Genomic DNA, 25,679 nt, shown 5'->3' with positions numbered 1-25,679 from the left:
GGCCTTCGCCTGTGCCTCTGTGTGTTAAGTGGGGGCAGCAGTAGAACCCAACCCTGTCTAGCTCCAGGAGGCTGCAGTGGGCTAATGTGTAGGAAGTGCTTAGCAATAGTGCCTGAAACTTAATAGGCCTTAAGAAATGTTAGCAGACTAACTCACACAGACACTTCACAGTTCCTTCCCAAGGCTTTTCACACTAGCCATCCCCCTCCCACCCAGCCTTCCACTGCACACTGAGAGCCCCCAGAGAGTGCTTTTGGAGCACAGCGGGGTGGATGCCCTAGCTCCCGCCCCCTTGCCCTGCTTTGGAGGAAGCCAGGGAAGCTGGGTCTGTGCTGGGCATCCTGCCATTGTGGATTCAGAACAAAGCTGCTGCCTTGTCTTAGCCCCAGCTGCCAGGAGGCCCCTCCCGGCCTCCCCAGGGGGCCCTTGGATTGTCATTCCAGGGGGCCAGTGCAAACAAGGACTCTTCTCCTGCTCTGCTCCAAAATCAGCTCTGGGATGCCAGAAACTCCACCATCTCACTGCTCCTGCTCAGTTGCCAATACGTCCTGGAAATAACACAAAATGTGATGGAGAGCCATGAGAGGTTTTGAGCAGGTAAGAGCCATGATGTTCAATAAGCATGTCCTGATAATGGCCCTTTAGTACAGTCTGGATCCTATGTGGAGGGGAAATTGACAGGAGGTAGAAAGACCAGGGAAGAGGTATTGTAGTGGTTCAGATGACAACGAGAACAGTGTTTTGGGCACAGCACAGAGTACCATAAATTGTATACGTTTGGGGTAACAAATTATCCCTAGACATTATGGCTTAAAGCAGCACATATGAATTATTTCACAGTTTCTGTGCATCAGGTATTTGGCAGTGGCTTAGTGGAATAATTCTGGATATCGGCCAGGGCTGTGGTCATATGCAAGTTTGGCTGGGGCTGGAGGGTCCACTTCCAAGATGGGTCATTCACATGGCTGCTGGAGGCCTCAGTTCCTTGCCACATGGGCCTCTCCACAAGGCATCTTGAGTGTCCTCATGACATGGTAGTTGGTTTCCATCAGAGTGAGTGATAAAGAGAGCAAAAAGCCACAATGTCCTTCTTGACTCAATCTCAAAAGTCACACTCATTTCTCTAATACTTCATTTATTATTTAATTCTAATACTGTTATTTCTCTGCTAGCTTAGGTCAACTCCATTCAGTATGGGCCCTCCCACCTTGACTACCATTAGGGCATGAATGCCAAGAGTAGAGGATCTTTGAGGTCATCTCAGGCTGGCTACCACATTAGTGAATGTTGGCTGAGTGAGTGATTGAGGAGGACACAGCTTGGGGCCATGGGGAATTAGTCTGGGAGCCTCCTGCTCCAGGTGGATCTTGTCAACCATACCTCTGCATCCTCCCTGATAAAATACTATATGATCCTGCCCACCATGGTCACTTGGCAAATGTTTGCTCAATGAGGGCTGGAGGCTGCTTTCTCTGCTCCCCACTTGCAGACTCCTTGGTCTATTTGAAGCCCTGGATGCTCTGATATCTCCAAGCTCCCTCCCTCTGATTTCTTCCAATTATATGAGGCCAGATCTGCTCCCGGTGCCTGATGGAACCTTCCAGTATCTAGACCTCCTACTGCCTGCTCCTGACAGCCACAACCCTCATGTGCCCCTCCTTCCTTCTCTAAGCACTGCCAAGCATCCCAACTGGGTAGATTCTGGCCCAGCAGCACCTGCTGCCTGGACTAGGCCATTTCTCTTTGTACATAAACTTTCTTTGGTGGAAGAACACTTGTCCCTGCATACTATGCTGGAGTCGGAGAGCAAATGAAAGCTGAGTGGTGGCCTTAGATGAACCAGGAAACCTCTTACCCCTGAGGCATTGCTGCTAAATTTCCCAGGAACCCTGTTTGAAAACCACAGATCTAATTCAGTCCTTGTCAAATATATGAGGAAACTAAAGCCCAAAGAGGAGGAAGAACCAAGATGATTATCTTAGTCTGTTCAGGCTGCTATAACAAAATTCCACAGGCTCCAAAACTGTAAGAAATAAACAACAGAAATTTCTTAGAGTTTTGGAGACTGGAGGTCTGAGACCTGGGTGCCAGCATGGTCGGTGAGGGGCCTCTTTCTGGGTCACTTTGTTGTATCCTTACAAGGCAGATGGGGCTAGCTGGCTCTCTAGGGCCTCTTTTATAAGGGCACTAATCTCATTTATGATGGGTACACTCTCATGACCCCAACACCTCCCAAAGACCCTGCCTCCTAATACCATCATCTTGGGCATTAAGTTTTCAACATATGAATTGAGTGGGGGGTGCGGACACAAATATTCAGACCATAGCAAAAATCTTATGCAAAGAATGAACAGCAGGGCTAGGATTTCACCTCCTAAGTTTTTGGATTCTGCCATATCCTGCTCCCCACTGTGCTCTGAGAACAGAGCCAGGGTGTGAAGTTATGGAGGTATGCAGGGTCTGGCCCAGGTTGACAGGGAGTGTCTGTCATAGAAGCTACCAGCCAGGTATCCCCCAGCTCAGTCAACAAAACATTTTTGTCTTCAGGGGGAAAGAATTACAAATGTTTTGTCAAGGGAAAGTCTAAAAAGATTTGTGGCAAGAGGCTGTTACATGTGTTGAGAGCTTTCTGCTTTTGGGTGTCTCTTGGAAACTCTGAGAGGTGGGTAGGATGGTGTATTACTCTGGGTCCTCTGAGAAGGAGACACCAAGGTGGAATGAAAAGTACAAGGGTTTTATGAGGGCAAATGTTTGTGAGAGAAAATGGGAAGGAAGCTGGGGAGGCTGGGAGAGTTGTCAGATCATGATTTAAATCAGACTCTGAGTGGAGGAGAGAGGGGAGCATGGTTGGGGAGAAACGTTCCTGACCATGCTGCAGTCTAAGGAAGGTTCGGCAGGGCCATCAGAGTCCTTGAGCCAAAGAAGCCAACCAGAAGAGTCCCACGTCTCCTAGGACCGGGTCTGCCTTACTGAGTACATCCCTGCTGTACTCAGGAACTGGCTAGAAGGAGTTTGAGGGAAATCAAGCCTCAGCATAAACATGGTGATGGATTTCACCCTGCCCTTGGTCAGTTTTTCTTTCTGTTATTGGAGGTCTGTGGGACACATTCTTAGAATCACCATAGATGCCATTGTCACTCACATTTTACAGAGCGGGCAGAATTCCAGAAAAATTCCAGGGTCTGCCTGAACTCACAAAGCAGGATGAAAATCCATCTTTTGATTCTCTTTCAAGCTTGTTACGTGATATAGATCCTAAATCCAGAGGTGGAGTTTGAAGGATTCTTAGGGCATTTGGATGTAACATCCCAGAGATAGGTAAGCAGGGTTGTGTGCTTCAGGGTCGAGAGCTAACTGTCCTTGGGGTTTGTAATAGGATCACCATCTTAACACATGTTGTTCAGGGAAATCACCAGGGCCACTATCATGTCACTATTTATCTGACAGGGTATTATGAATTTCACAGAAACTTCTTAAACCACATTAATTCTTTAATTCATCATAAAGAAAGAAAGTAATTCTGGACTTTTAAGGTGGGAAAGTTAGGGGCACCTGGGTGGCTCAGTTTGCTAAGTGTCTAACTCTTGGTTTTGGCTCAGGTCATGATTTTACAGGTTCATGAGTTTGAGCCCTGAATCAGGCTCTGTGCTGGCAGTGTAGAGCCTGCTTGGGATTCTCTCTCTCTCTCCCTCTCTCTCTGCCCCTCCCCCACTCTCACAGTCCCTGTCTCTCTCAAAATAAATAAATAAGCTTAAAAAAAAATAAAGTGGGAAAGTTAAAGGTTCATAAAGTCTCACAGAGACCTGGAATCCCTGCTCCAGGCCAGGATGTTGGGCTGTGAGGATCACTTCATTGTCTCCTATTACAGGACTATGTCAAAGCTCCAACATGACCTACTTTTCCTATGTTGTTTGAGTAAAGGGCTACTCTCCTGAGTCTGAAGGAATGAAGCGAACTTTTTGGGAAAAGGACTTGAACCCTCCCAAGAGCCCTTGATCTCAACCTCCTCCACTTAGGATGTGAAATCCTGGTCCTACCACAACCAATTCTGAAAATTAAAAAAATTATTTTCAAAAGGAAGATCCAAAATTATATTTCTCCAACTACAAAAAAAATGCATAGAAGGAAATATACCAGTACACTAAAATGCTGACTTCGTTATTGCCTGAAGATAGTATTGTAGGTGGACTATATTTGTTTTCCTTTTTCTGCAAATGGGCACATATTTTTAAAAATAAATTTCTTAGGGTTCCAGTTCTGAGTAAGATAGAGTAAGCATCATCTGTCCTTCCCCCAAATGCAACTAAAAACACTGGACAGAATGGAGCAGCTCTCTGAGGACTCTGAAAATGAAAGTGTAGCAGGTGGTTTGGGAAAGGGAATCAGATCTTGAAGTATTAACAATCTGGCGGTGAGCTTCCTGTTTTGTTTTTTGTTCCTGTATCTCCTGGCCTGGTCTCAGAGGCAGCGTGACTCCTGGACCTGTGCACTGGATGTGGAAGAAAACAGTCCAAGAGAAGCCATCTTCCTGGTCTGAGGAGTAGAAAGGAGGGCCCCTTTAGGACAAAGTAAGGGAAATCCTCCCCCCCAACCCCGACTTTTCTCTTCTTTTGCCCTATCCCCAGGCAAGCCTCATACTTAAGTTAGAACTCAGGGCAGCAGCAGTGGCAGTGGCAGCTGGGAAAGCACACCAAACTCTGAGGGGAATCCTGCTCTCTGACCAAAAGAACTGTCGCCATAAGAAAAGTGTGTATGGAGGGAGGAAGGGAGGGGCAGGGGGAGGAATTCTCATTACCTTTTATCTCTTCATCCTGTTGCTTGGCCCCAGAGCAGACCCAGTCACAGAATGTATGCTGCAGAGCAGGCAGACCAAAAGGCCCTGATTTCTAGCTGGAGGAACAGGGAATGGGTGGTCTTGAAAACTCGTAAGTGTGGCAGAGATCGTGGAGAAGAGAGAGCTTGAGAAATAGATCCCATAAAGTTCCATATGAACTGGTAGGCTCCATGCATGGATCTGACTCTAAACAGTATTCCAATGACTTCCAGAACTAAACTAGGTAGACTACCCAGATTTCAGACTGGCCCCTGAGTGGCACAAACTTAGGACAGATCTAAACTACATTGCAAAAGTTTTGAAAATTGAAATGACGTTGGAACAATGGCTCTTTTAAAACACAAACTTCAAATGAGTAGATTTTAAAGATCTTACTGGCTTTATTCAACAATTCATGAATCTGGCAGCATCCAATCTAGCAGAAAGAAAGGAGCTCCAAGGAATTGTACAAAATGAAAGACATTTTTAAACAGAAAGGAGCAGGTACAAGAAAGTTATTTTAGGCAAAACAGTGGGTAGGTTATTGCAAGGTAATTTTTCTTTAGGGGATGGCAGGGATTTATCAGGCAGATTACCTAACTAGTACTGATCAGGCAACTTCTGATTGACTGGTTTAATATTCCATTTTTGGTAGAGCCAAAACTGTAATTAAATAAAGTCTCAGTTTGGTGACATGGGGCTCAGCATAAATGACTCCATTTTGTGCTTTGTGTTTGTAGTGTTGTTTTTAACAGTCCATAGGAGGCAGATCAGAACTGAACCTCAATGGGGCAACTGCCTCTTAAAACAAAAACTCACCATTTTCCATAGGATTTAACTAAGACCTACAGCCTCATAACATAGTATTCAAAATGTTCAGGATACAATCCAAAATTACTCTATGTAGAAAGAACGAAGAAAGTCTGAACACTGAGATGACCTGGACGGAATTATTGGAAAAAGACTTTAGAAATGAAAAAACTTAGCAGAAAAATAGAAGCTATAGAAAAAAACTAAATAGAAAGTTTTAAACTAAGAAATTATATTCATCAAAATTAGAAAATATACTGGATGGCCTTAGTAGCAGAATGGAGATGATAGAGGAAAGTCTGTAAACTTGAAGATAGATCAATAGAAATTAACCGTGGTGGGTGAAATGCCCACCCCTCTCAAAGATGTCCTGCCCAATTTTCTGGAAACAGTGAATGTTACTTTATATGCCAAAAGGAACATTTAGATCTAATTGAGCTTATGGACTTTAAAATGAGGATTACCGGGGGTGCCTGGCTGGCCCAGTCGGTTAAGCTTCTGAGTTCGGCTCAGGTCATAATCCCGAGGTTCACAAATTCAAGCCCTGTGTCGGGCTCTGTGCTTACCGCTTAGAGCCTGGAGCTTGCTTTGGATTCTGTGTCTCCCTCTCTCTCTGCCCCCTCTCCTTCACTCATACTCTCTCTCTCTCTCTCTCTCAAAAATAAAAAATAAATGAAAACATTAAAAATAATATGAATATTATCTGGAATGTTGGGCAGGCCTAATCTAATCACATGAATCCTTAAAAGCAGAGAATTTTCTCTGGCCAGATTTAGAGTGATGCAACAGAGGGAAAAGTCACAGTATTCAAAGTGTGAGAGGGACTCAACCTGCTGGAAAGCCTTTGAAGGAATGTGGGCAGCTTCCAGGAGAAAAGACCAGCCCCCACCTGACAGTTAGTAAGGAAATGGGTCTTTTGTGCTACAACTACAAGAAACTGAATTCGGTCAACAACTTCAATAAACTTGGAAGCAGAATCCTTCCTCAGTGCCTCCAGTAAAAAACAAGACAAAACAAAACAACAACAAAAAAATACATGTAACTTCAGCCTTATGAAATATCTTGATTTTGGCTTTGTGAGACCCTACGCAAAGGATTCAGTCAAGCCCAACGAGACTTCTGACCTACAGAAATTGTGAAATATTGATAGGTATTGTTTTAAGCCACTGAGTTTGTGGCAATTTGTTCCAGCAGCAAGAGAAAACTAATACATTATCCACTGAACATCAAAGGGAAGTGATTAAGATATTAATTCTAAATAGATTCTGAAAAGTCAAGTATGTATATTCTCTAGTGTAACCTCTAAGAAAACTATATAAAATTAAAATGGAATACTTTAAAAGTATTCAATAATCCAAAAGAGAACAGGAAAAGGGAAACAAATAGAAAAGAGGGCAAATGGAAAACAAAATGGTAGACCTAAATCCAAATATTGATAATTTTGGTCTAAACACACCAATTTAAAGACCTATTGGATGTGTAAAAACAAAACGCAACCATATTGTATCTCAAAAAAACCCATTTTCAATATAATGATATAGTAGGTTCAAAGTAAAAGGATGTAAAAGTATGCAAATACTACTCAAAACAAAGCTGGAGTGGCTATATTAATATCAGACAAAGTAGACTTCAAAAAAATAAGAAGGATAAAGAGACATTGCATATTGAAAAAGGGTCAATTCACCATGAAGACATAACAATCCTAAATATGTATGTACCTAACAACAAAGCTTCAAAATACATGAAACAAAAATTAATAGAATTGAAAGGAGGTGTAGACAAATCTACAACTTCAGATAAATATCTCAACACTCTTTTCTCGGTAATCAGTAGAATAAGTAAACAAAATCAGGATGAGTGTAAAAGAACTGACACCACCATCACCATCAATCAATAAATTTCAATCAATAAATTTACATTTATTGACCACTCTATCGAAAATAACCTTCTTTTTTCCTCAAGTGCACATAAAGCATTCACCATGATAGACCACATCTTACATGATAAAGTAAACATTGACAAATTAAAAAAAAGTTTATGTTTTTTTTAAATTTAGTTTTGAAAGCAAGAGCGACAGAGCATGAGCGGGGGAGGGGCAGAGAGCAAGAGGGAGACAGAATCGGAAACAGGCTCCAGGCTCTGAGCTGTCAGCACAGAGCCCAATGTGGGGCTTGAACTCACAGACTGAGAGATCATGAACTGAGCCGAAGTTGGACACTTAACCCACTGAGCCACGCAGGAGCCCCGACAAATTTAAAAGAAATGAAAGCATACGACTTATGATGTCCTCTTATGATGTTTCATCATGATGGAATTAAATAGAAACCAATAACAGAGAGATGGTTGTAAAATTTTCAAATACTTACAAATTAAAACTATACACTTCTAAATAATACATGGGTAAAGGAGGACATTTCAAGAGAAATTAGAAAATATTCTGAAATGAACAAAATGAAAATGCAGCATATTAAAATTTACGGGATGCAGGTCTGAAATCAATAATCTAAGTTTCTACTTCATGAAATTAGAAAAAAGAAAAAAATAAATTTGACACAAGCAGAATTGTAGAAATAATAAAGAACAGAAATCAAGAAATAGAAAAGGGGATTGGGGCACCTGGGTGACTCAGTTGGTTGAGCATCTGACTTCAGCTCAGGTCATGATCTCGTGGTTTGTGAGTTCAAGCCCCACGTCCGGCTCTGTGCTGACAGCTCGGAGCCTGGCGCCTGCTTCAGATTCTGTGTCTCCTTCTCTCTCTGCCCATCCCTCGCTTATGCTCTGTCTCTCTCTGTCTCTCAAAAATAAATAAGTAAATGTAAATAAAAAATAAAAAAAAAAGAAGTAGAAAAGGGAAGAACAATAGAGAAAATAAAAAACAAGATAGGTAGTTCTTTATTTCTTTTAATGTTTATTTACTTTTGAGACAGAGAGAGAGAGAGAAAGAGAACGAGCGAAGAAGGGGGAGAGAGAGAAAGGGAGACACAGAATCCAAAGCAGGCTCCAGACTCTAAGCTGTCAGCACAGAGCCCAACACAGGTTCGAACTCACAGATTTCAAGATCATGACCTGAGCTGAAGTCGGACGCTTAACCGGCTAAGCCACCCAGGTGCCCCGGTAGGTGGTTCTTTAAAAAGACTTTGAAAGTTGATAAACCTGTAGCCAGACTAATAAAGAAATAAAGAGAGAAGACAAATTATCAGCACAAAGAATGAAAAGGTGATATCTCTGTGGACCCTGCAGATAATAAAGCTAATAAGGAATACCACACATAAGTCTACATCCATAGATTTGACAATTTCAATGAAATGGAGCTATTCCTCAAAATTCAAAACTCACCAAACTCAAACTACCAAAACTCACCCAAGATGAGATAACTTGAACAACCTTCTAACTATTAAAAGAATTGAGTTCATTGTTAAATACTTCTGAAAAAGACATCTCTAGGTCCAGACAGTTTCCCTGGTGAATTCTATCAAACATTTAAAGAAATAACACCAATTCATACATCTCTTTCAGTAAATAGAAGAAGAGAAAATACTTTCCTACTCATCCCTAACTTCCTGACCTTAATAAAGGGTTTCCTTAACTACAAAAACATATAGTTAACATCATAATTAGTGGTAAAAGATTGAACATTTTCTAAGATCAGAAACAAAGCAAGAATGTCTATTTTCATCCCATATTCATCATCATACTGGAAGTTGTAGCCAGTGTAGTAATAAAGACATTCAGATTGGAAAGGAAGAAATAAAACTATTTCTGTTTGAATATTACATGATTGTCTACATGCAGATTGCCAAGGAATCTACAAAAATGTTCTTAGAAAAGTCATAGGATACAAGGTCAACACACAGAAATCAATTGTATTTCTATATGGTACCAACAATGAACAATTGGAAACCAACATTAAAAAATTTTTTTTTTTTTTACAATTCCCCCTCTCAGTGAAATACTTAGGTATAAATACAGTAAAATCTATAAGATTGGTATACTGAAAAACCACGAAACACTGATGGAAGACATCAAAGACTAACTAAATGGAGAGATATACTATATTCATGGATCAGAAGATTCAACAGAGTAAAGATGGCAATTCTCCCCCAAATTGGCCAATAGATTTAACACATTTTCAATTGAAATCCCAGTAGTTTATTTTTGTTGTTGTTGATACAGACAAGTTGGTTCTAAAATTCATATGAAAGGCAAAGAAACCAGAATAACCCAAACAATTTTTTTTAAAGAATAAAAATTGGAGGACTCATAGTATCAGACTTTAAAACTTACTATAAAGCCACAGTAATCAAGACAGTTATGGTACAGGTGAAGAGAAAGATACATATATTACACAGAATAAAGAATCCAAAATAGACCTAAACAAAGGAGCAAATGCAACCAATAAAGACAGTCTTCAACAAATGTAGTTGAAACCATTAGACATCTATATGAAAAAAATATGAACCTCAAACTAAACCTCACACCTTATACCAAAGGATAATAAAAATAAGTGAAAAATTTAACCCCCCAATCTTTAATATTGGAGAAAAGCTTTGTGCTCTGGGGCTAGGCAAAGAATTCTTAGACATGACACCAAAACAACAATCTATAAAAGGAAAAATTGGCAAGTAGCCCTTCATCAAGATGAAAGACTTTTGTTCTGCAAAAGACATTTCTAAGAGAAATGCAAAGTCAAGTCAGACTGGGAAAAATATTTACAAATCTATATCTGACAAATGACTTGTATCCAGAATATATAAAGAATTCCCAACCCTTAAGAGTGAGAAAACAGTCCAATTTTAAAATGGGCAAAAGAGCTGAATAGACATTTCACCAAAGAAGGCAGGTGGAAGGCAATTAAGTACACAAAAAGATGCTCACCATCATGAACCATTAGGAATATGCAAATTGAGCTAATACCACACATCTATCAGAATGGCTAAAATAAAAAGTATTGGCAATACCAAATCCTAGTGAGGAAGTGGATCTCTCATAGTGGAACACAAAACGGTATGCAGCCACTCTGGAAGTCTGCAGACTCTGGAAGTCTGGTAGTTATTTTATGAAGTTAAATATAACTTTTACCATATAACTGATCAATCCCACTCTTGGCATATACCCTAGATAAATGAAAACTTATGTTGACATAAAAACCTATACACAAATGTTTGTAGCAGTTTTATTCAAAACCACCCCAAACTGGAAACAACCCAAATATCCTTCAATGGGTGAATGTTAAAAAACAAACTGTGGTACATCTGCACATTGGAACACTGCTTAGCTATAAAAAACAACCTGAATGAATCTCAAAGACATACTAAAGAAGCCAGTCTCCAGAGATTACATCCTCTATGATGCTATGGATGTGACATTCTAGAAAAGGCAAATCATCAGGAATGGAGAACAGATTGGTGTGTGCCAGAGGCTTGAGTGGAGCAAAGGTTTGACAACAAAGAGGTGGCATCAGATAATTTTTTGGGTGATGGAACTGCTGTGTTCTAACTGCAGAGGTAGTTACACAAATGTGTTAAAACAGAACTGTACATACAAAAAAGTTAATTTTATGGTATATTAATTCAAAGTTTTTTTTAAAAATGAAGATAAAACATGTCCCAATCAATTTCTTTTTAAGAAGGCTATAGAAGAAATTTTCCACTTGGGTTTCTTCCAGAAAGTCTGCTTTGTGGGGGCTCTGCCACACCAGCCCTGGTGTTTGGGGGTCTGTTTATTCGCCTATAAAATGAGAAGTCAGTCTACAGCAGTGATTTTCCTTCTCCCCCACACTCTAAAATTGTACCCTTGGGCATGCCTGTCATGGAAGTGGGGGTGGGGTAGAAGGCATTTGGCTTCCACTGGACTCGACCCACAGAGAAGTTGTGCTTTTGTCTCCTATATTGTTGATTTGAAAACCTCTGGGTTAGAATTGCTGGTCTTGAGTCAGATCCTCAGGTCCTTGGGAGGTTTGAACCATCTTGGATTTCAGGGTCTATAGGTTGGGCGCACTCATTTGTCCCTTTGTCATGTGCCCTCATAGACCCAGGTGGTTAGCCAGACCAGGGCACTGGCTTTAGTGGTCAGCAATCTAAACAAGGCCTTTTTGGGGAATCTGGAAGAGTGCCCCTTGCTTTAGGACTCCCAGGGCATGCATGGATTAAATGCAATGGGAACTCTGAAAAGGCTAAGAAGCTAGGCCTCTTCTAAAGTAGGGTGTGAAGGGACTTAAACCATTTTTTTTTTTTTTCCACACAGGAGGACTTTTTGGAAGAACATTTTGTAAACAGTAAAGGGTTGTGCAAAGATAGGGGAAATGCCATTGTGAGGATGACTGCGATAACCAGGACCAGCAGGGCCAAAGCATCATTCATGCCTAGAGTTGCTACCATAAGCCCTGACCATGTGTCAGGCACCAAGTTAAGGAATTGCTGAATCTTCATGACAACGCTGGGAGAAAAGGGCTGTAATTGCTTGGACAGATGAGAAAGCTGAGGCTCCAAGAGGTCCCAAATCATATAGGGAGGAGGTGATAAGGCTAGGTTCCAGTCGGCAGCTCTGGCCTTCCAAATCAAGACCTGTGAGAGGAACCCCTGAAGCCTGATGTCAGGCCTGCTCTCCACGTGTGCCACTAAGAAGGAAACTAATGCCACCATCAAAGGCCGGCAGGGGACTGCCATGGGTACTTTGAGACCTTGCCACCTACAATAGCACTAAAAAAAAATTTTTTTTTTAGTTTTATACAATGGAATGCTTTCTTTGAAAACTATGTCATGTGTAAATCCAATCCAGAAAACCAGAGTTGGGTCCCTGTGGCTGAAGGTAGAAGCAGGCTTGGCCTGGGTCCCCAGGGCTCCCAGAGCACCACCTGAAGGCCACTTATCTAGTAGGTTGGCACTGACTGTGAGTGGCACAGGAGGCGCCATGATACTTAAGGCTCTGGCTTTGGGTTTGAAAGAGTGAAGTGGAATGGTGGCTGACTCGTTTGTGGGTTGGTCGGTCTGCGGGAGGGCAGCAGGCTTCCAAGCTTGCCATATGCTTTAGGCACTGGTCCATTTGACCTGGGCACTTGCCTCTCTCTCCCATCTGGCCAGCAGCCATGACCTGTCACTCACAGGGTAGGAAACTTACCTGCACCATCGTACAGTTAGTGAATTTAATCTTTGAAGATATGGATAATAAGGTTAAAAACTACAGCACTTTTCCTTTTTTTTCTGATCCTTATAAAAGGCATCATCTGTTTTTTCTGTAACAACAGTAGAACGTTTAAGTTCAGATCTCGGTCAACAGCAGATCTGCACCTTTGACCTGGGCACAGAGGCTGGTGAGATGGCTCACAGTGGAATCATCAAATGGACCTCCTTCTCGTAGATGTCAGGGATTACTCCCATAGGGGAGCTGACCATGTGCACGGAGTTCTTGCCAAAGAGCTGGAACTCATAGTGGATGAGCTGCTCCCAAAAGCCATTGTTGGGCCGGATGATGGGCCGGCATGACTTGGTCCACGTGTGGGCGTCCAGCAGGGACATGGCATGGTACTTCATGAGGTATGCAAGGCAGAGGGCAGCTGAGCGGCTCACGCCAGCAGCGCAGTGCAGCAGTGTGCGGCCCTGCTTCATCTCCACACTGTGGATGTGGTCAGCAATGGGGTCAAAGAAGTCACAGAGACGTGAGATGGGTGTGTCAGCCACCGGCACCTGTACATACTGGATGTCCTCGTATAAAGTGTTCACCACTTCTACCGAGACATTGATGACCGTGGTGATCCGGTTGCTGGAGAGCATGAGCTTGTTGTTGGCAGCCACCCCATTGCTGATGTATAGGCTGCTGGTGATCTGTGAGAGGCCGCTGACTGATGGCTGCCGGAACTGAACCGGAAAGGTACACGGGGGTGCTGTCATCAGGCCAGTGGGTCAGCGGCCAGTGAGGCACAAAGGCTGCATCTTTCTGCTAGGCTGTGCCATGGGAAACTGCAAGGAGGGAGAGAATGTTTAGAGAGCAGGAGCCCAGCTGGGCCAGAAAGCCAACTGCAGGGGATTCCTGGGAAATGGATGGATGGATCTACAGCAGAATCCCCAAGGTGGTCTTCTGGCCATCACAGCAGAATTAGCCAGAGAACTTATCTTCAAGTCTGGAACTCAAGGCCTCCCTTGAGGGTTCCATGTCTCTAGCTGGGTAGGCTGACTGGTGTCCATCAGATGTGGCCTGGCCTCTCTACCTAGGTTCACACGGCCCTCTTCTCCCTCTAAGTGGGAACTACTCACACAGCTTTCCTTCTCTTCTGACTTTATGCTTAAATCATGAGACTCTGAACCAGTGATATGGTACCAGAGCCTACTGTGCTGGGAGTCACTAGTGGTATAAGAGGACGTAGGGTCTCAGCTTCCCCCCTTCAAGAACTATCCCTTTGAAGAGACCAGATGTGCCCCTGTAAAAGTGACGTAAATCACAGAGTACTACATCACTAACCAAGTTCCTACACCTTGCCTCTAAGGAATGCCTGGGGAAGTGGGTGGCTGAAAGCTTCCTGGAAGCCAGCATAAGGCACACTATATAGCAGCTCCCAGGAGCAAGTGCAGAGAAGCAGAGGGGCCTCAGGTAGACAAGCTACACCAGCATGATGCTGCGTGCAGCAGGGCTGTGGCATGCACCCCATGGAGGGGCATAGGCCTGCTTTCTCCTAAGAAATCCCTGGCCCTTCACTCTCCTAGTCTTGAACATAGCTGTAAAAAAATAGCACATTTTCACATGTTCCACTGAAATAGGAGTATTCATATTTAAAGCACACTGCTCAAGGCCAAATAGCAGCCTTCATCAGGCATAGACAAATGAGGAGCAGAAGTTCTGTTCCCCTGCTTAATATATTTCACTGGATGCCCACTGTCAGGATGAGATAGAGCCCCTTGGCTTGGCTGTCAAGGCCATTTGTGGTCTGGCTCCTGCCCATCTCTAGCCTCTTATTAGCTTTTCCTACATCCTGAAGGGCCTTAGCTAGGCTGAGCCATTAGCAGTGCCTTATGGACACCTGGTTCTCTCTGGCCCAGGGCCTTTGCTGCTTTCTCAGCCCAGAACCCTCTTTCCCTACAAGCCTATCAGATCCTGATCTATTCCATTCAGCAGAGGACTTGGGATCTTAGTCAAGGGTCACTTCCTGAGGGAAACCTCCTGGAACCATACCCCTCTCCCACATTTGATCAAGTCCCTGCTCCAGGCTTTCTAAGCCCTAAGTGGTGTTCTTCCTACCATTTCCTGAAGATGGGGTTTTGCCTTGATTTGTCTGTGAGTTCTATTGAGATTCACTGTAACTATCTTTACTTCTACCATATCACTAATGCTAAGTTCTGTGTCCCTAAAAGTAGGTGCTTGATAAATATTTGTTAAATGAAGGAATGACTCTAACAGCCACAACTCTGCCTTCTGAGAGATCTTCTGGAAAAGATGAGTTCCCTGGCTTTTTTTTTGTCTAGAATTTGGGCGAAGAGCTTAGTAGAAGTAAGAATGATTCCTAAGCTGCTGGAGAGGATGGCCAAAGGCTACATAGGCAAATCCTACCAGCCAATGCCCCAAAGCATGAGGCTCACCTCAGGAATGGCAGATGGGGTGTTTGTTGTAAAGGTCATGGGGGGGGGGGGGGCAGAGAAAAATCCCCTCAAAACTCAGTTGAAAGCCTAAATGCTATGGGATGTCCATTACCCAAAATGAAGGATCTTTATCGCCCGAAAATCCAGAGAAAAGTGGACTGAGGGTCCCCAAAATTAGTGCCCAGTGGGCAACAGGTATAGAGGATGCTATTGATCACAGTGACAAAAAGTTTGCAGAGAAGACACTTCTCTTGAAGGTGAGGGTAGTGATGGGAGGAGACATTTTCATGCTAGTCAAGAAATATTTATCAGGGTCTGTATTAGGTGCCGGGGAAATCAAGTGTAAAAGAGAGTCATGGCTCTTCCTCTCACAGAGCAAAAAGTCCAGTAAGAGAGACAGAAGACATTAAATAGACAATAATAAGCACAACAGAGCTGGAAAACAGGGAAAATAGTGCCTATCTTATAAGGATCTTCTGAGGATGAAATGAGGTAACCTAGGTAAAGTGTTTAACACAGGGCCTGGCACAGAGTAAGCTATGGTAACTAGCTGCTGTTAAGGACGTTGAAATGCAGGGGATTATGGGAGTGAAGAGTAAAAGGATTTATTTCAGGCTGGGGGTGAGGGAGTCGCAATGATTGCCTCAAGAAATGACACAAAGATTTGAAAAATATTCAGCATGAAGGGGAGGGTGGTGGAGATTAATTTCACCGTTTTATAGCCTACAAAGCCTTTGGCTTCCCTCATCTGGTTCCGTCTTCAAACCAACATAACAGGCTGGTGTCTGGAGTTAGTATCTCCATTATACACACGGGGAAAGTGAGATAGAGAGGAGAAAAGGATCTATCTAGGGTCACGAAGCAAGGTCCTAAAGCTGATCTTTCTGGTCTCATTATGGGCGAGAAAAGTCGGCAAACACCGCGGGGCGTTCATTAATACTGGGTTAAAAGCATGGAACGAGGTCCACGGGTTGACAATAGCAAATAGCCCCTTCCAGGGGTGAGTCACATAGGTTTCCTGGGGGAGTTAATGTTGGAATAGGCTCTTTCGCCTGTTGGGTGTTAAGACCCCCATAATCTTACCTTTCTCTCGTGGGCGAGAGAGCAGGTTCGTTCAGGAAGCAACCTCGCCCGAAGTGGGCGAGTGTCTCGGGGAGAGAGAAGACCGGTCACCACCATCCGGGAGCCACAATCCCGGGCCGCCCCACGCTCTGGTTTCCATAGCGATGGTCCTTCCTCGAGGTGAGGGATCCTCAGGGCCAGGTCTTCGGAGAAACCCCGGCCTCCTCTCCGCTCTCTGGAGCTGTCCCGCCCGCCCTCGCCAGGTTACCCGCCCCTCGATCACGCCCGGGCCACATCAGTTTTAGCGGAGAGGTAGTATCTGCCACGCTCTCCGCAGCCCGCTGAGTCTCGCCCAGCTCGTTTCCACGGCAACGCGCCCGGCGCAGCACGGCGGCCGCCGAGGGACAATCCTACCGCGTCCGCAGCCTCCGGGGCTCCCGGCACAAGTCCCGCCTCCAGGTCCCACCTAGTCCCCCGGGCAACGCTCATGGGTTTGCGCAACGTGTGTGCCCTGGGACTCACTCTGTGTCCGCCCGCGCCCTCCGAGCATGGCTTACCATCTGGTTACCATTTCTGAGTCGTTCTCCAGTGTGGTAGACGCGGCTGCCCAGCAACCCAGGCCCTCGGTCACATGGAACCTGGGCTCGCCTTTGGGTTATTCGACCGCCGCCCAGGCCACCACCAGTTCCGGCACCACCCCGGCCTGGACCTTCCAGCGCGATAGGCTCGGCTCTCACCCCGAAATCAACGTAGGGACCCACCCGCAGATCTGCTTCCTGCGGCCACGGACAGCGCAGCTGCCGGTGCTCTTCAGGTGCGGCCCAGGTGCCCAGGGCTTTGCTCAGACCTGGAAATCTCTCAGATCCCTGCTCCCCCAGCGGCCCTTGGGACTCCCCCCCCCCCCCCCCCCCCACCCCCGGCTCTCCCAGATCCCCGAGCCCCTCAGAGCCTGGCACTTCGTGAAACTACAAGAGAGTCTGGATTTCTCGCAGGTGCGAGCCCCCCAGCTCCTTCCCAGTCCAGCTCCTCGCATCCCCGGGAGCCCAAACGCCCTCAGCCCAGACTCCCAGGAGTTGGAATCTCCATCTCCCACCCACATGTCTTCCAAATCTCCCGGGCCCTTCAGTCACCCAAGCTTGACATCACGTGGCGCTAGGGTCCCCAGCGCCCTTTGGGCCAGCCTTGAATTTCCTTAGAGCCTAGCAAGTCCCAGGCCCCCTCAGGCCTCTGACATCCCTGTCCTCAGCCTCTGTTCCCCAGTAGTCCTGGCAAAGCCCCTCAGCTCAGCTCCAGTCCCCACAGACTCCAACTTCCCCTCCTTCCCGTCCATTCCACAACCCTGGCAGCATCCTCTAGGCTCCCACAAAGGCCTTGGGTTGGAAAGCAATTTGGTTCAAAATGACCACTTATTACTTGAAAGGGGATATGTACAGTCACTGCCCCCGCCCCCCCTTTTTAAATTTTCCCAGGAAGTATTGGTAAATTTGGTGCACCACTGAGTGGGTGAAGAGTGTTTTATATTATCTTTAAATATTTTTGGTCTTTCTTTTTTTAAAAAAAATAGGAATTAGGAGACTTTCGTATGTGAGCATCTTTTTGTATGTGAGCCTTTTTCATTTCATGCCTTTGCTGTCAGAAAAATGTAAATGCGGGACTGGGGACATTTGTTTATACTAGTCTGAAAATGTAAAAACATTCATAAAACGATAGTTTGAAATTGGCTGAAAGTAAACTAGAAAAACATTTTTTAATCCTTCAAAATGTTTTAACCTTTAAAAATTGCCCTTTTTGTCCTATCAAAGTAATATACACTTACAGGAAAACCAGACCAGACAAACAAGCAAAATGTATGGCCACATACAACCACCGTGTATATTTTTCCAGATCCATTCATATATATGTACCACAACATAGTGATACATCTTTTAGGGGAAAATTTTGTCACAACAAAGTTCACTCTTGTGTTACCTATCTTCTCCCCCCTCCTCTAATACACCATGGATGTCTGTTTTATTCATGGCTGCATAGTATTTTATTGCATGACCTAATTATGATTTATTCAATTGCTTCCCTATTGTACATTTAGTTTACAAATTTTAGAAAGAAAATTTAGAAACAAAATATGAAGAATTATTTTGAAACAGGCAAAAACACTTAAAGGTACATATTTGCAAAACCATTTCATGGTGCAACCAAATTATCAAAAAGTGAAAACTTGGCATATCCATTTTTGACCAAAATTCTTCATTTTGGCCAAATTTTTATCTCTAGTTTCACCTGGAGCACTTGGCTCCATTCTGTTCCCCTCCCCACCCCACCCGCCTCCCTCCCATCCCATCTTTATTTCTCATCTCAGAGAGTTTTCTCAAACCTTTCTCCACCACAGACTTCCCTTACTTTTCTAGACTTTTTCCAAACCTTCTTCCCTTAGAATTTCCCTATTAACCAGCCTAACCTCCAAACCTCTCTGTTTCCCTGCTTCCCCTGATCCCTCCCCCTTCCAGTCTTTCTTAGACCTAGGCTCTGGAGCAAATGCTCCCCTCCTCACCTCCCTCTGACCCTTATCATACAAATTTTGCTCCTTTCCACTAAGACCCCCACCTTCCATCTCATCCTACATTTTCTCCTTAAGATGGCTGCTTCTGAGGACAGTTCTGAGTCCTGTTCACACTTTTCTTGTGGACTGCTCTGGGCCTTTCTACATCCTTCTCAGGATGGCTTTTCCTTTCAACATCCAGGAAATACCCCTTTAGTGCATTTTCTGCAAGAGGAGTAGCCTAGGCCTACTCCTTTGCTCCTCTGACAATTATGACAGAGTTGTGTCTCTCCTAAGAATATCCTGGAGAAGCCTTAGTCATTCCCCTAGGACCCCAGCAAATCAGTCCCTGTCCTAGCCCTGCCATATGGCCCCAGCCATCTCACCCTGCACCACTTTTCCCTTCCATTTCTAGCTTAATGAATTCCAGTGAAGCAGCAGTGAAAAAATTTTTACCCAAGAGCAACCTACCCCGGGTGATTATTCGTGACAACCTCAGTGCACAACGAGTCTATGAGATGGAGGTAAAGTCATCAAAAGCTTTTGGCTTAGAGGGCATTAGTGGCTTGACCCGTGTTCACTTCACTCTCCCCAGTAGCCTTGGGGGGTGCAGATTACAGATCTCAGAGGTGATAGGGGGCCATCAAGGTGCTTTAAAGCTAGTCCCATTTTACAGAGGAGGCAACTGAGATTCAGGGTTACTGATTTACCCCAGGTGTCCTAGCTATTCTTGGGCTGCGGGAGCTAGGAAGAGGATTCTATGTTTCTTGGCTCTTGTGGCATTTCCCCCCCTCCAATCATGTTATTTCTCTATTTAGGGAATCCATAAGTGGATTCTACTATATCCTGTAGAAAGAAATCTTGGGTCTTAGAGTTTGAAGTGGCATCAACACTATTAGGTCTGTTTTTTCCCTCAGAGATTCCCCCTATTTTCTGGAGGAGAACTGAAGCCCACCCCCTTTTTTTTTTTTGCTTTTAAGTAGGGTTAGACCTGCTTACCCAAAAGCCCACAGAAGAATGGGAGAGAAAACAGTGTTTTCACCACACAGGCTCAATTAATTCATTAAATATATCATTAGGGGCTTTTGGGGATAGGCACTGTGTTGGGCACTAGGAAGAGGCTGGTGAACACAATGGACTATGAGAATGTACTCATTTCTTCAAGCAGAGCAGGCAGCCCAGAGTTGAGTTGCTGCCCCCTTCTTGACTCTACTGACTTCTCTCCAACATTCCAGGCCCAAATCTGGATGGGCCTATGAGATTCTGACATTAAAAAGAGTAGAAGAGGCTCGGGAGATGATGCTAAATCCTCTTAAAGGTCTTAGAGGCCAAAAGAAGAGCAGGGGTCTGGGTGTTTCTCCTTCTGCTAAACTTCAGTGGCACAGTTTAGTGGAAAGAGGGTGGACTTGGCAATGGGCAAGCCAGCTTTGTGTGAGCTTGGGGAATCACATTTCCTGTAGGACTCTTTCTCATTTGTAAACTAGGATCTATTAGGATCCTTTTGGTTGCAGGTGACTCAAACTGAACTTGAACTAGTACAAGTAAATGGAGAACAATGTGTTTACATAATCAAGGATAGGTAGGGCAGGATCACCAATGTTTGGGATGAGAGGAGCCAGGAGCTCCAATACCATTGGATGTATCTTCCATTTTCCCTTTTCATCTCTTTCCTGTGTCTTTTTGCATGTTGGCTGGCTATCCCTGGGGAGCATGGCCCTAGGAAACCTTGGCCTGTAGCCTAGAAAGGAAATGGAGCGTTTCCACTGTTGCTCACATTAGACAATTCCTGGAGAAGGACTCCTATTGGCCCAGGGTGTGTCACTGGTCCATTGTTGCCCCGGTCAGTGTGGCCAGCGGGTATGAGCTATTCTGATTGGCCCAGGATGGATTGGGGGTCAATTCCTATAACCAGTGGGGGAGGGGATGTTATACCTCTGGCAAATGGGTTGAGGATCCCTGAGATACTGTAACTGGAGACTCTCCTGAGGTGCTTTATATGTACCAGAGGGCTGTGCCAAACACCCTCCAAACCATCCAGAAGTTCTCCTTTTAAAGCTATATCGAGCCCTTATGTATTTTAGATACTCAGTGTCCATTATGTATTATTAACCTACTTACTAGTTCAGGAAATTGAGGCTCAGAGAGATGGAGTAAATTCATTAAGATCATACAGTGCATCATTGTACAATTGCAAACCTGGGTCTGACTGACCACAGTATGGGACATCTTCCCTTAAGGACAAAGACTATCTTCTCCTTATTTGTAGACCTGGTGACTTGCTAAGGGCCCAGCATGGCAGTCTTCCCCACAGAAAGGAAAAAAGGCACATTAGGAAAAGAGGCAGCTTTGACTAGCCACTGATTTCTCAGGACCTTGACAAGAAAGCAAAGGCCTTGTGTCTTGGGAATAATCTGAGCACACGAAGAGAAATCACCCACCCTCCCTCTTTATCCCTTGTTCCCAAGATCCACTTAGGTTCTTTAACTCCCTTTGTCACATAATCATGGCAACACTGACTGGCCTTTATGGAGTTTTCCTTTGCTTATATTGTGCTGGGTTTTGAGACAGCATCCGTTTTTTAGAGTCCCTGGGAGAGTTTGTGAAAATGTCAACCCCAAGATCACCTCCCACCTGATTCTTATTTCACACGCCCAATGCTTCCCCATCATTCAAAACCCAACCCCAATTTATATGTCACTCTTACAGGAGGCTTTTCTTGATATCTCCCTTCTTTGAACTCTGTACTTTTAGGGATATGGCACTCTGTGCCTCACTTAGAAATATTTGGGCATGTGCCCCACCTTCCTGACTATGTTGTAGTTGTTATGAAGACCTGTGGTTGATTTTTGTTAGTATCCTCTTCACAGCTAGCTCATTGGAATAAGTACATGAGTGAGTAAGATAGAGAATGTGCCTTCCCAGAGCTTCTAGTCTTGTTGGGGACAGGACAGAAATGATATGATAGACGAAATAAGTAGAGTTCAGTGTGATACAGAGGATGTTGCAGACAGTATGTGGTAAGCACTGAATGAATCATAGGGACGGGGTGATAGGATTTGAGGAGGAGGAGGAACAAGATGGTCTTTTCCTCCACCCTCCCCACCCGCACCTCTTTCTGACCAGTTTTCAAATAGAGATGTTGAGGTCAAAATCAGGCCCCTGGGCTGCAGACTGTTGGAGGTACTTTAGGGGTAATCTAGCTCAATGCCCACATTTTACAAATAGGGAAACTGAGGTTCCCTATGAGTCAATATATTTATGGAATATTGGGTCCGTCTGGCACATTTTCCACCCCCATATCAGCAGCATGAGCATTTCTCTTTCTGTGAAGTAGCCTCTTCATCCTAACGTCGCCTCTGTTTTTTGTCAGATAAGAGCTTCAGACAAGACCAAGAGAAAGATGAGCCACTTGTATGACCATCTGAAGAAAAAGTTCATGACCGACCAGCTCAGAAAGCTGGGGTGCTGGAGACGGGAATCCATGAACATCCAGCAGTACCTGGATAGCATCCAAGTATGCAAGGTCCAGTTCAACCTCCATCCTCACAGGAAAAGCCAGCCACCCTAGTCAAGGCAGAATAATCTGCCCCTGAACCATGATGACACTAGACTACAGGAGGAGGAGACGTAGAAACTAGCCAGCCTACACCATCACAGAACCATAATAAACTAAGATCAGCGGACAGTGGAGCACCAAAACCCTCAGCCACTGTAATATTCCTTCCCCTACCCATCCCATCTGTTCTGGTAAAGGTGATCCTGAAGGTCCCGTAGCTGCCTAACTGGGAGGAGGCTGAATCAAGCTGGTTTCCATGGTTAAGGCAAAGATTGACCTCTGGTACCCATGTGTCTGAAGTGAAATGCTAGGCCAGGTGTCCTGGGACAGTAGTACCTTAGATGGGAAGGATTCAATAGTGTCGCTGCCTAGTGGTAAGGGGGTCAAGGTGGGGCATTGGACAGACCTAGGTTAAGGGCTATATCTGCTATCCCTCAGCTGTGTGACTTTGTAACCTCTCTGAGCCTCTGTTTTCCTATCTGAAAGAGTGGGCTAGAACCTCCAAGAACTGGTGTGAGGATGTGGTGTGTGGTGTGGTTGGCCTGGGGCCTGCTGATGGCTCTTATCATGATGGGTCCCGTTGGCTTCCAGCCTTGCCAGTTCTCACTTCCTGGCCTGCCTGCTGTTCCGACTACACTCTTGACAGTCCTCACATTGTGCCTTTACATGCACAGGCCCCTTATCCAGAACGCTCCTTCAGCCCCCCAGGGCTGTCAGAAAACTCTTCATCTTTCTAAGTTTATCTCAATGCCATTTCCTGCAAAGTGTTTCTGACCTCCTCTGCCTCCTGCCTGACCCTTCTCCCACCCTGCCTTTGTCACATGGGTTTCTTCTCCCCTCTGAACTTGAATTACCCAGAGTGGCTTCATTCTGCCTTATGTGGTAGCTGTTTGGGCATTTGTCCTAACCCCGATTAGATGGTACGGACTTCGAGAGCAGGGACGAAGGATCCTCCAAGATTCAGTCCAGGCTTCTTCTGTGACACTTGACCCACCTGGACCCAGTGGAAAAGGCCACTCCTTCCTGTGCCCACACCTCTGTCTGCACTGAGTATGTGGTTGGCCATTTCTTGTTTGCTCACTGTCTCCCTAACCAGATTGTGAATGTCTTAATGGCAGGAACCCTGACTTACTCATCTGTAACCACAATGCCTAGTAAATGGAGTAGCCACTTGGTGTTTTTTTGTTTTTTTTGCTTTTTTTAATAAATGACCAGTTCCTCTTTGTATTATAGCTTTAGCACAGTGCATAGAGCAAGGGCCTAGGATATATATATTTTTTAAGTTAACCAAGTCCCCTCATTTTCCAGATGAGGAAACTGAGGCCAGAGAGGTGACCTGATATGCCCAAGGTCATGCAGCAAGTTAATGGCAGAGAACTAGAAGCAGGTTTCCTGACTGCCATGGAGTGGTCATTCTGCATCACAACACCTGCTAGGTAAGGACATCAGTACTCTCAGTGGCTTTCGGAAGTCTTCCTGGGGAAGTCCTCCTCACTCGTCCTCATCCTGTCCTCACCATGCCCTCTCCAGTCTTGCTGCCTGGCAGCAGACCTTCCTCTAGGCTGAATCTCCAGGAATCCCCAGCCCAGGTAGCCTGCAGATGGAGGGGGAGGGGGAGATGTTCATCATGTTTTTCTTTTCCTCCTTTATGGTCTTCCTTTGAGAACTGGAGTGTGCTGCTTTTCAGTAGGGGTAAAAGCAGTCTTTTCCCAGACTCTTATCTGTTTCCTTGGCTGATCACAACTGATTAGAATAATTGATTTTCAATATTTAAATTTTATTTTAATATTTTCAATGTTTAAATTTTATCATACAAGCAATATGACCACATTTGCCAAAGACCTCTTCTGTTAGATCAACCACTGTTAGCGCTTTGGTGTCTTTCCTAAATTTGGTGTATTTGTTTCCTTTCCACAAATATTTTCCCTTGACCATCAGCAGATGTACCAGGAAAGGGGAAAGGCTCTGGGGATCCTGGAGTCTTTACAGGACACACAGAGAAGCCCCAGCCCCTCTTTCTCCAAACTGTCCCCGGGGTTTCCCTGCTTCCTGGATCTCATTTAATGCATTCTCTCTGAGCCTTACCCCAGTCTAGCCTCCAGCCACATGCACCCTTCTCCCCTGGATGGCTGGCCTTGGCTGAGGGTCTTTGCATCCTCTTGCTGTGGCTGGAAGGATTGGGGGATCCTTGGGAGTGGAGCAGGTGGTGGAGCTGAGATGTCAACCTAATGAGTCATGTTATAGGTCACTACTTCACCTCTGATTGTGTGGACTTAGTCTTCCCATTTTCACATTAAAAACCAGGGAATGTTGTGGCACCTCGGTGGCTCAGTCGGTTGGACGTCCAATTTCGGCTCAGGTCATGATCTCACAGTTTGTGGGTTGGAGCCCCTTGTTGGGCTCTGTGGTGACAGCTCGGAGCCTGGAGCCTGCTTTGGATTCTGTGTCTACCTTTCTCTCTGACCCTCCCCCACTCATGCTTTGTCTCTCTCTATCTCTCAAAAATAAATAAATGTTAAAAAAAAAATTAAAAAGGGGTGCCTGGGTGGCTCAGTTAAGCGTTCTACTTTGGCTTAGGTGATGATCTCGAGGTCCGTGAGTTTGAGCCCTGCATTGGGCTCTCTGCTGACAGCTCAGAGCCTGGAGCCTGCTTCAGATTCTGTGTCTCCCTCTGTCTCTGCCCTTCTCCCATTTGCACTCTGTCTCCCTCTCTCTCAGAAATAAATAAACATTAAAAAATTTTTTTTTAATTAAAAAAAAACGGGATGTTGCATTTAAGCAGGGAACAAGACGTGGTAGAATTCTGGAGACTCCACTTAATTGTTGGGTGGAAAAAGAAGTTTAAAGAGAAGAAAAATCAGCAAGGAAAGAATGGAGGGGTGTTGGATGGGATGATATTGTTCAAGAAATAGAATCTTGAAGTTAAGGAGGTTTAGAGATTCTTTAGTTCAGTGGATACACATACATGCATGCACACGTGTGAAACTATTAGTTCAAATGAAATTTTGCCTGGAAGCCCATTATGGTAATCAAGACTTTTGCCATATTAACATTTATTTAGCACTCATGTGCCAGGCACAAGGCTCAGCTCTTTTCAAAAATGAGTCATTGAATCCTCCCAATGACAAAGTAGGTAATTTTATTAGCCCCATTTTATAGGTGAGAAGGCTCAGAGAGTAAGAATCCTGTCTAAGGTTGGGCACCTAATAAGTGACAAAAGCTACCCTAAGCCTGTCTCACTCTGAAGACCATCTCCTAACCGCCATGTGTTAAGTTCCCCATCTTTATTACTCTAGTTGAAAGTGGAGGGCCTGGGACCTAGAGCCTTCTGGAGCA

General features: G+C 44.7%; 3 protein-coding genes across 4 annotated transcripts in view; 2 read left to right on the top strand and 1 right to left on the bottom strand.

Moving 5' to 3' along the window:
* Positions 1–5,190: 5,190 nt before the first annotated feature.
* Positions 5,191–16,594, bottom strand: DUSP18 (dual specificity phosphatase 18). Its single transcript, XM_060612709.3, has 2 exons — positions 16,273–16,594; positions 5,191–13,578 (listed from the first exon to the last, which is right to left on the bottom strand). The coding sequence occupies exon 2, from the start codon at positions 13,507–13,509 to the stop codon at positions 12,943–12,945; it is 567 nt and encodes a 188-aa protein (XP_060468692.1). The 5' UTR covers positions 13,510–13,578; positions 16,273–16,594; the 3' UTR covers positions 5,191–12,942.
* Positions 16,595–16,681: 87 nt separating this feature from the next.
* Positions 16,682–23,737, top strand: CD3H5orf52 (chromosome D3 C5orf52 homolog). 2 transcript variants are annotated; one of them, XM_078435618.2, is made up of 4 exons: positions 16,682–17,065; positions 19,203–19,311; positions 22,158–22,301; positions 23,652–23,737. In XM_078435618.2, exons 1-4 carry the CDS (start codon positions 16,800–16,802, stop codon positions 23,676–23,678), a joined length of 546 nt encoding a protein of 181 aa, XP_078291744.1. In that variant the 5' UTR covers positions 16,682–16,799; the 3' UTR covers positions 23,679–23,737. The 2 variants fall into 2 exon arrangements, with proteins under 2 accessions (XP_078291744.1, XP_060468691.1); XM_060612708.3 differs by lacking the exon at positions 23,652–23,737 and having other exon boundaries at positions 22,158–22,555.
* Positions 23,669–25,679, top strand: part of OSBP2 (oxysterol binding protein 2) — a 192,265-nt gene continuing 190,254 nt past the window's right edge. The window contains exon 1 of the mRNA XM_060612689.3: positions 23,669–23,779. Within this exon, the coding sequence (XP_060468672.1) occupies positions 23,685–23,779 (95 nt within the window). The 5' untranslated portion in view covers positions 23,669–23,684. The remainder of the gene's footprint in view (positions 23,780–25,679) is intronic.

Source organism: Panthera onca, chromosome D3, assembly GCF_046562875.1.
Source record: "Panthera onca isolate mPanOnc1 chromosome D3, mPanOnc1 haplotype 2, whole genome shotgun sequence".
NCBI classification, from domain to species: Eukaryota; Metazoa; Chordata; class Mammalia; order Carnivora; family Felidae; genus Panthera; species Panthera onca.
Note: the sequence above shows the minus strand (reverse complement) of the source record. Positions and strands in the feature narration are given on the sequence as shown.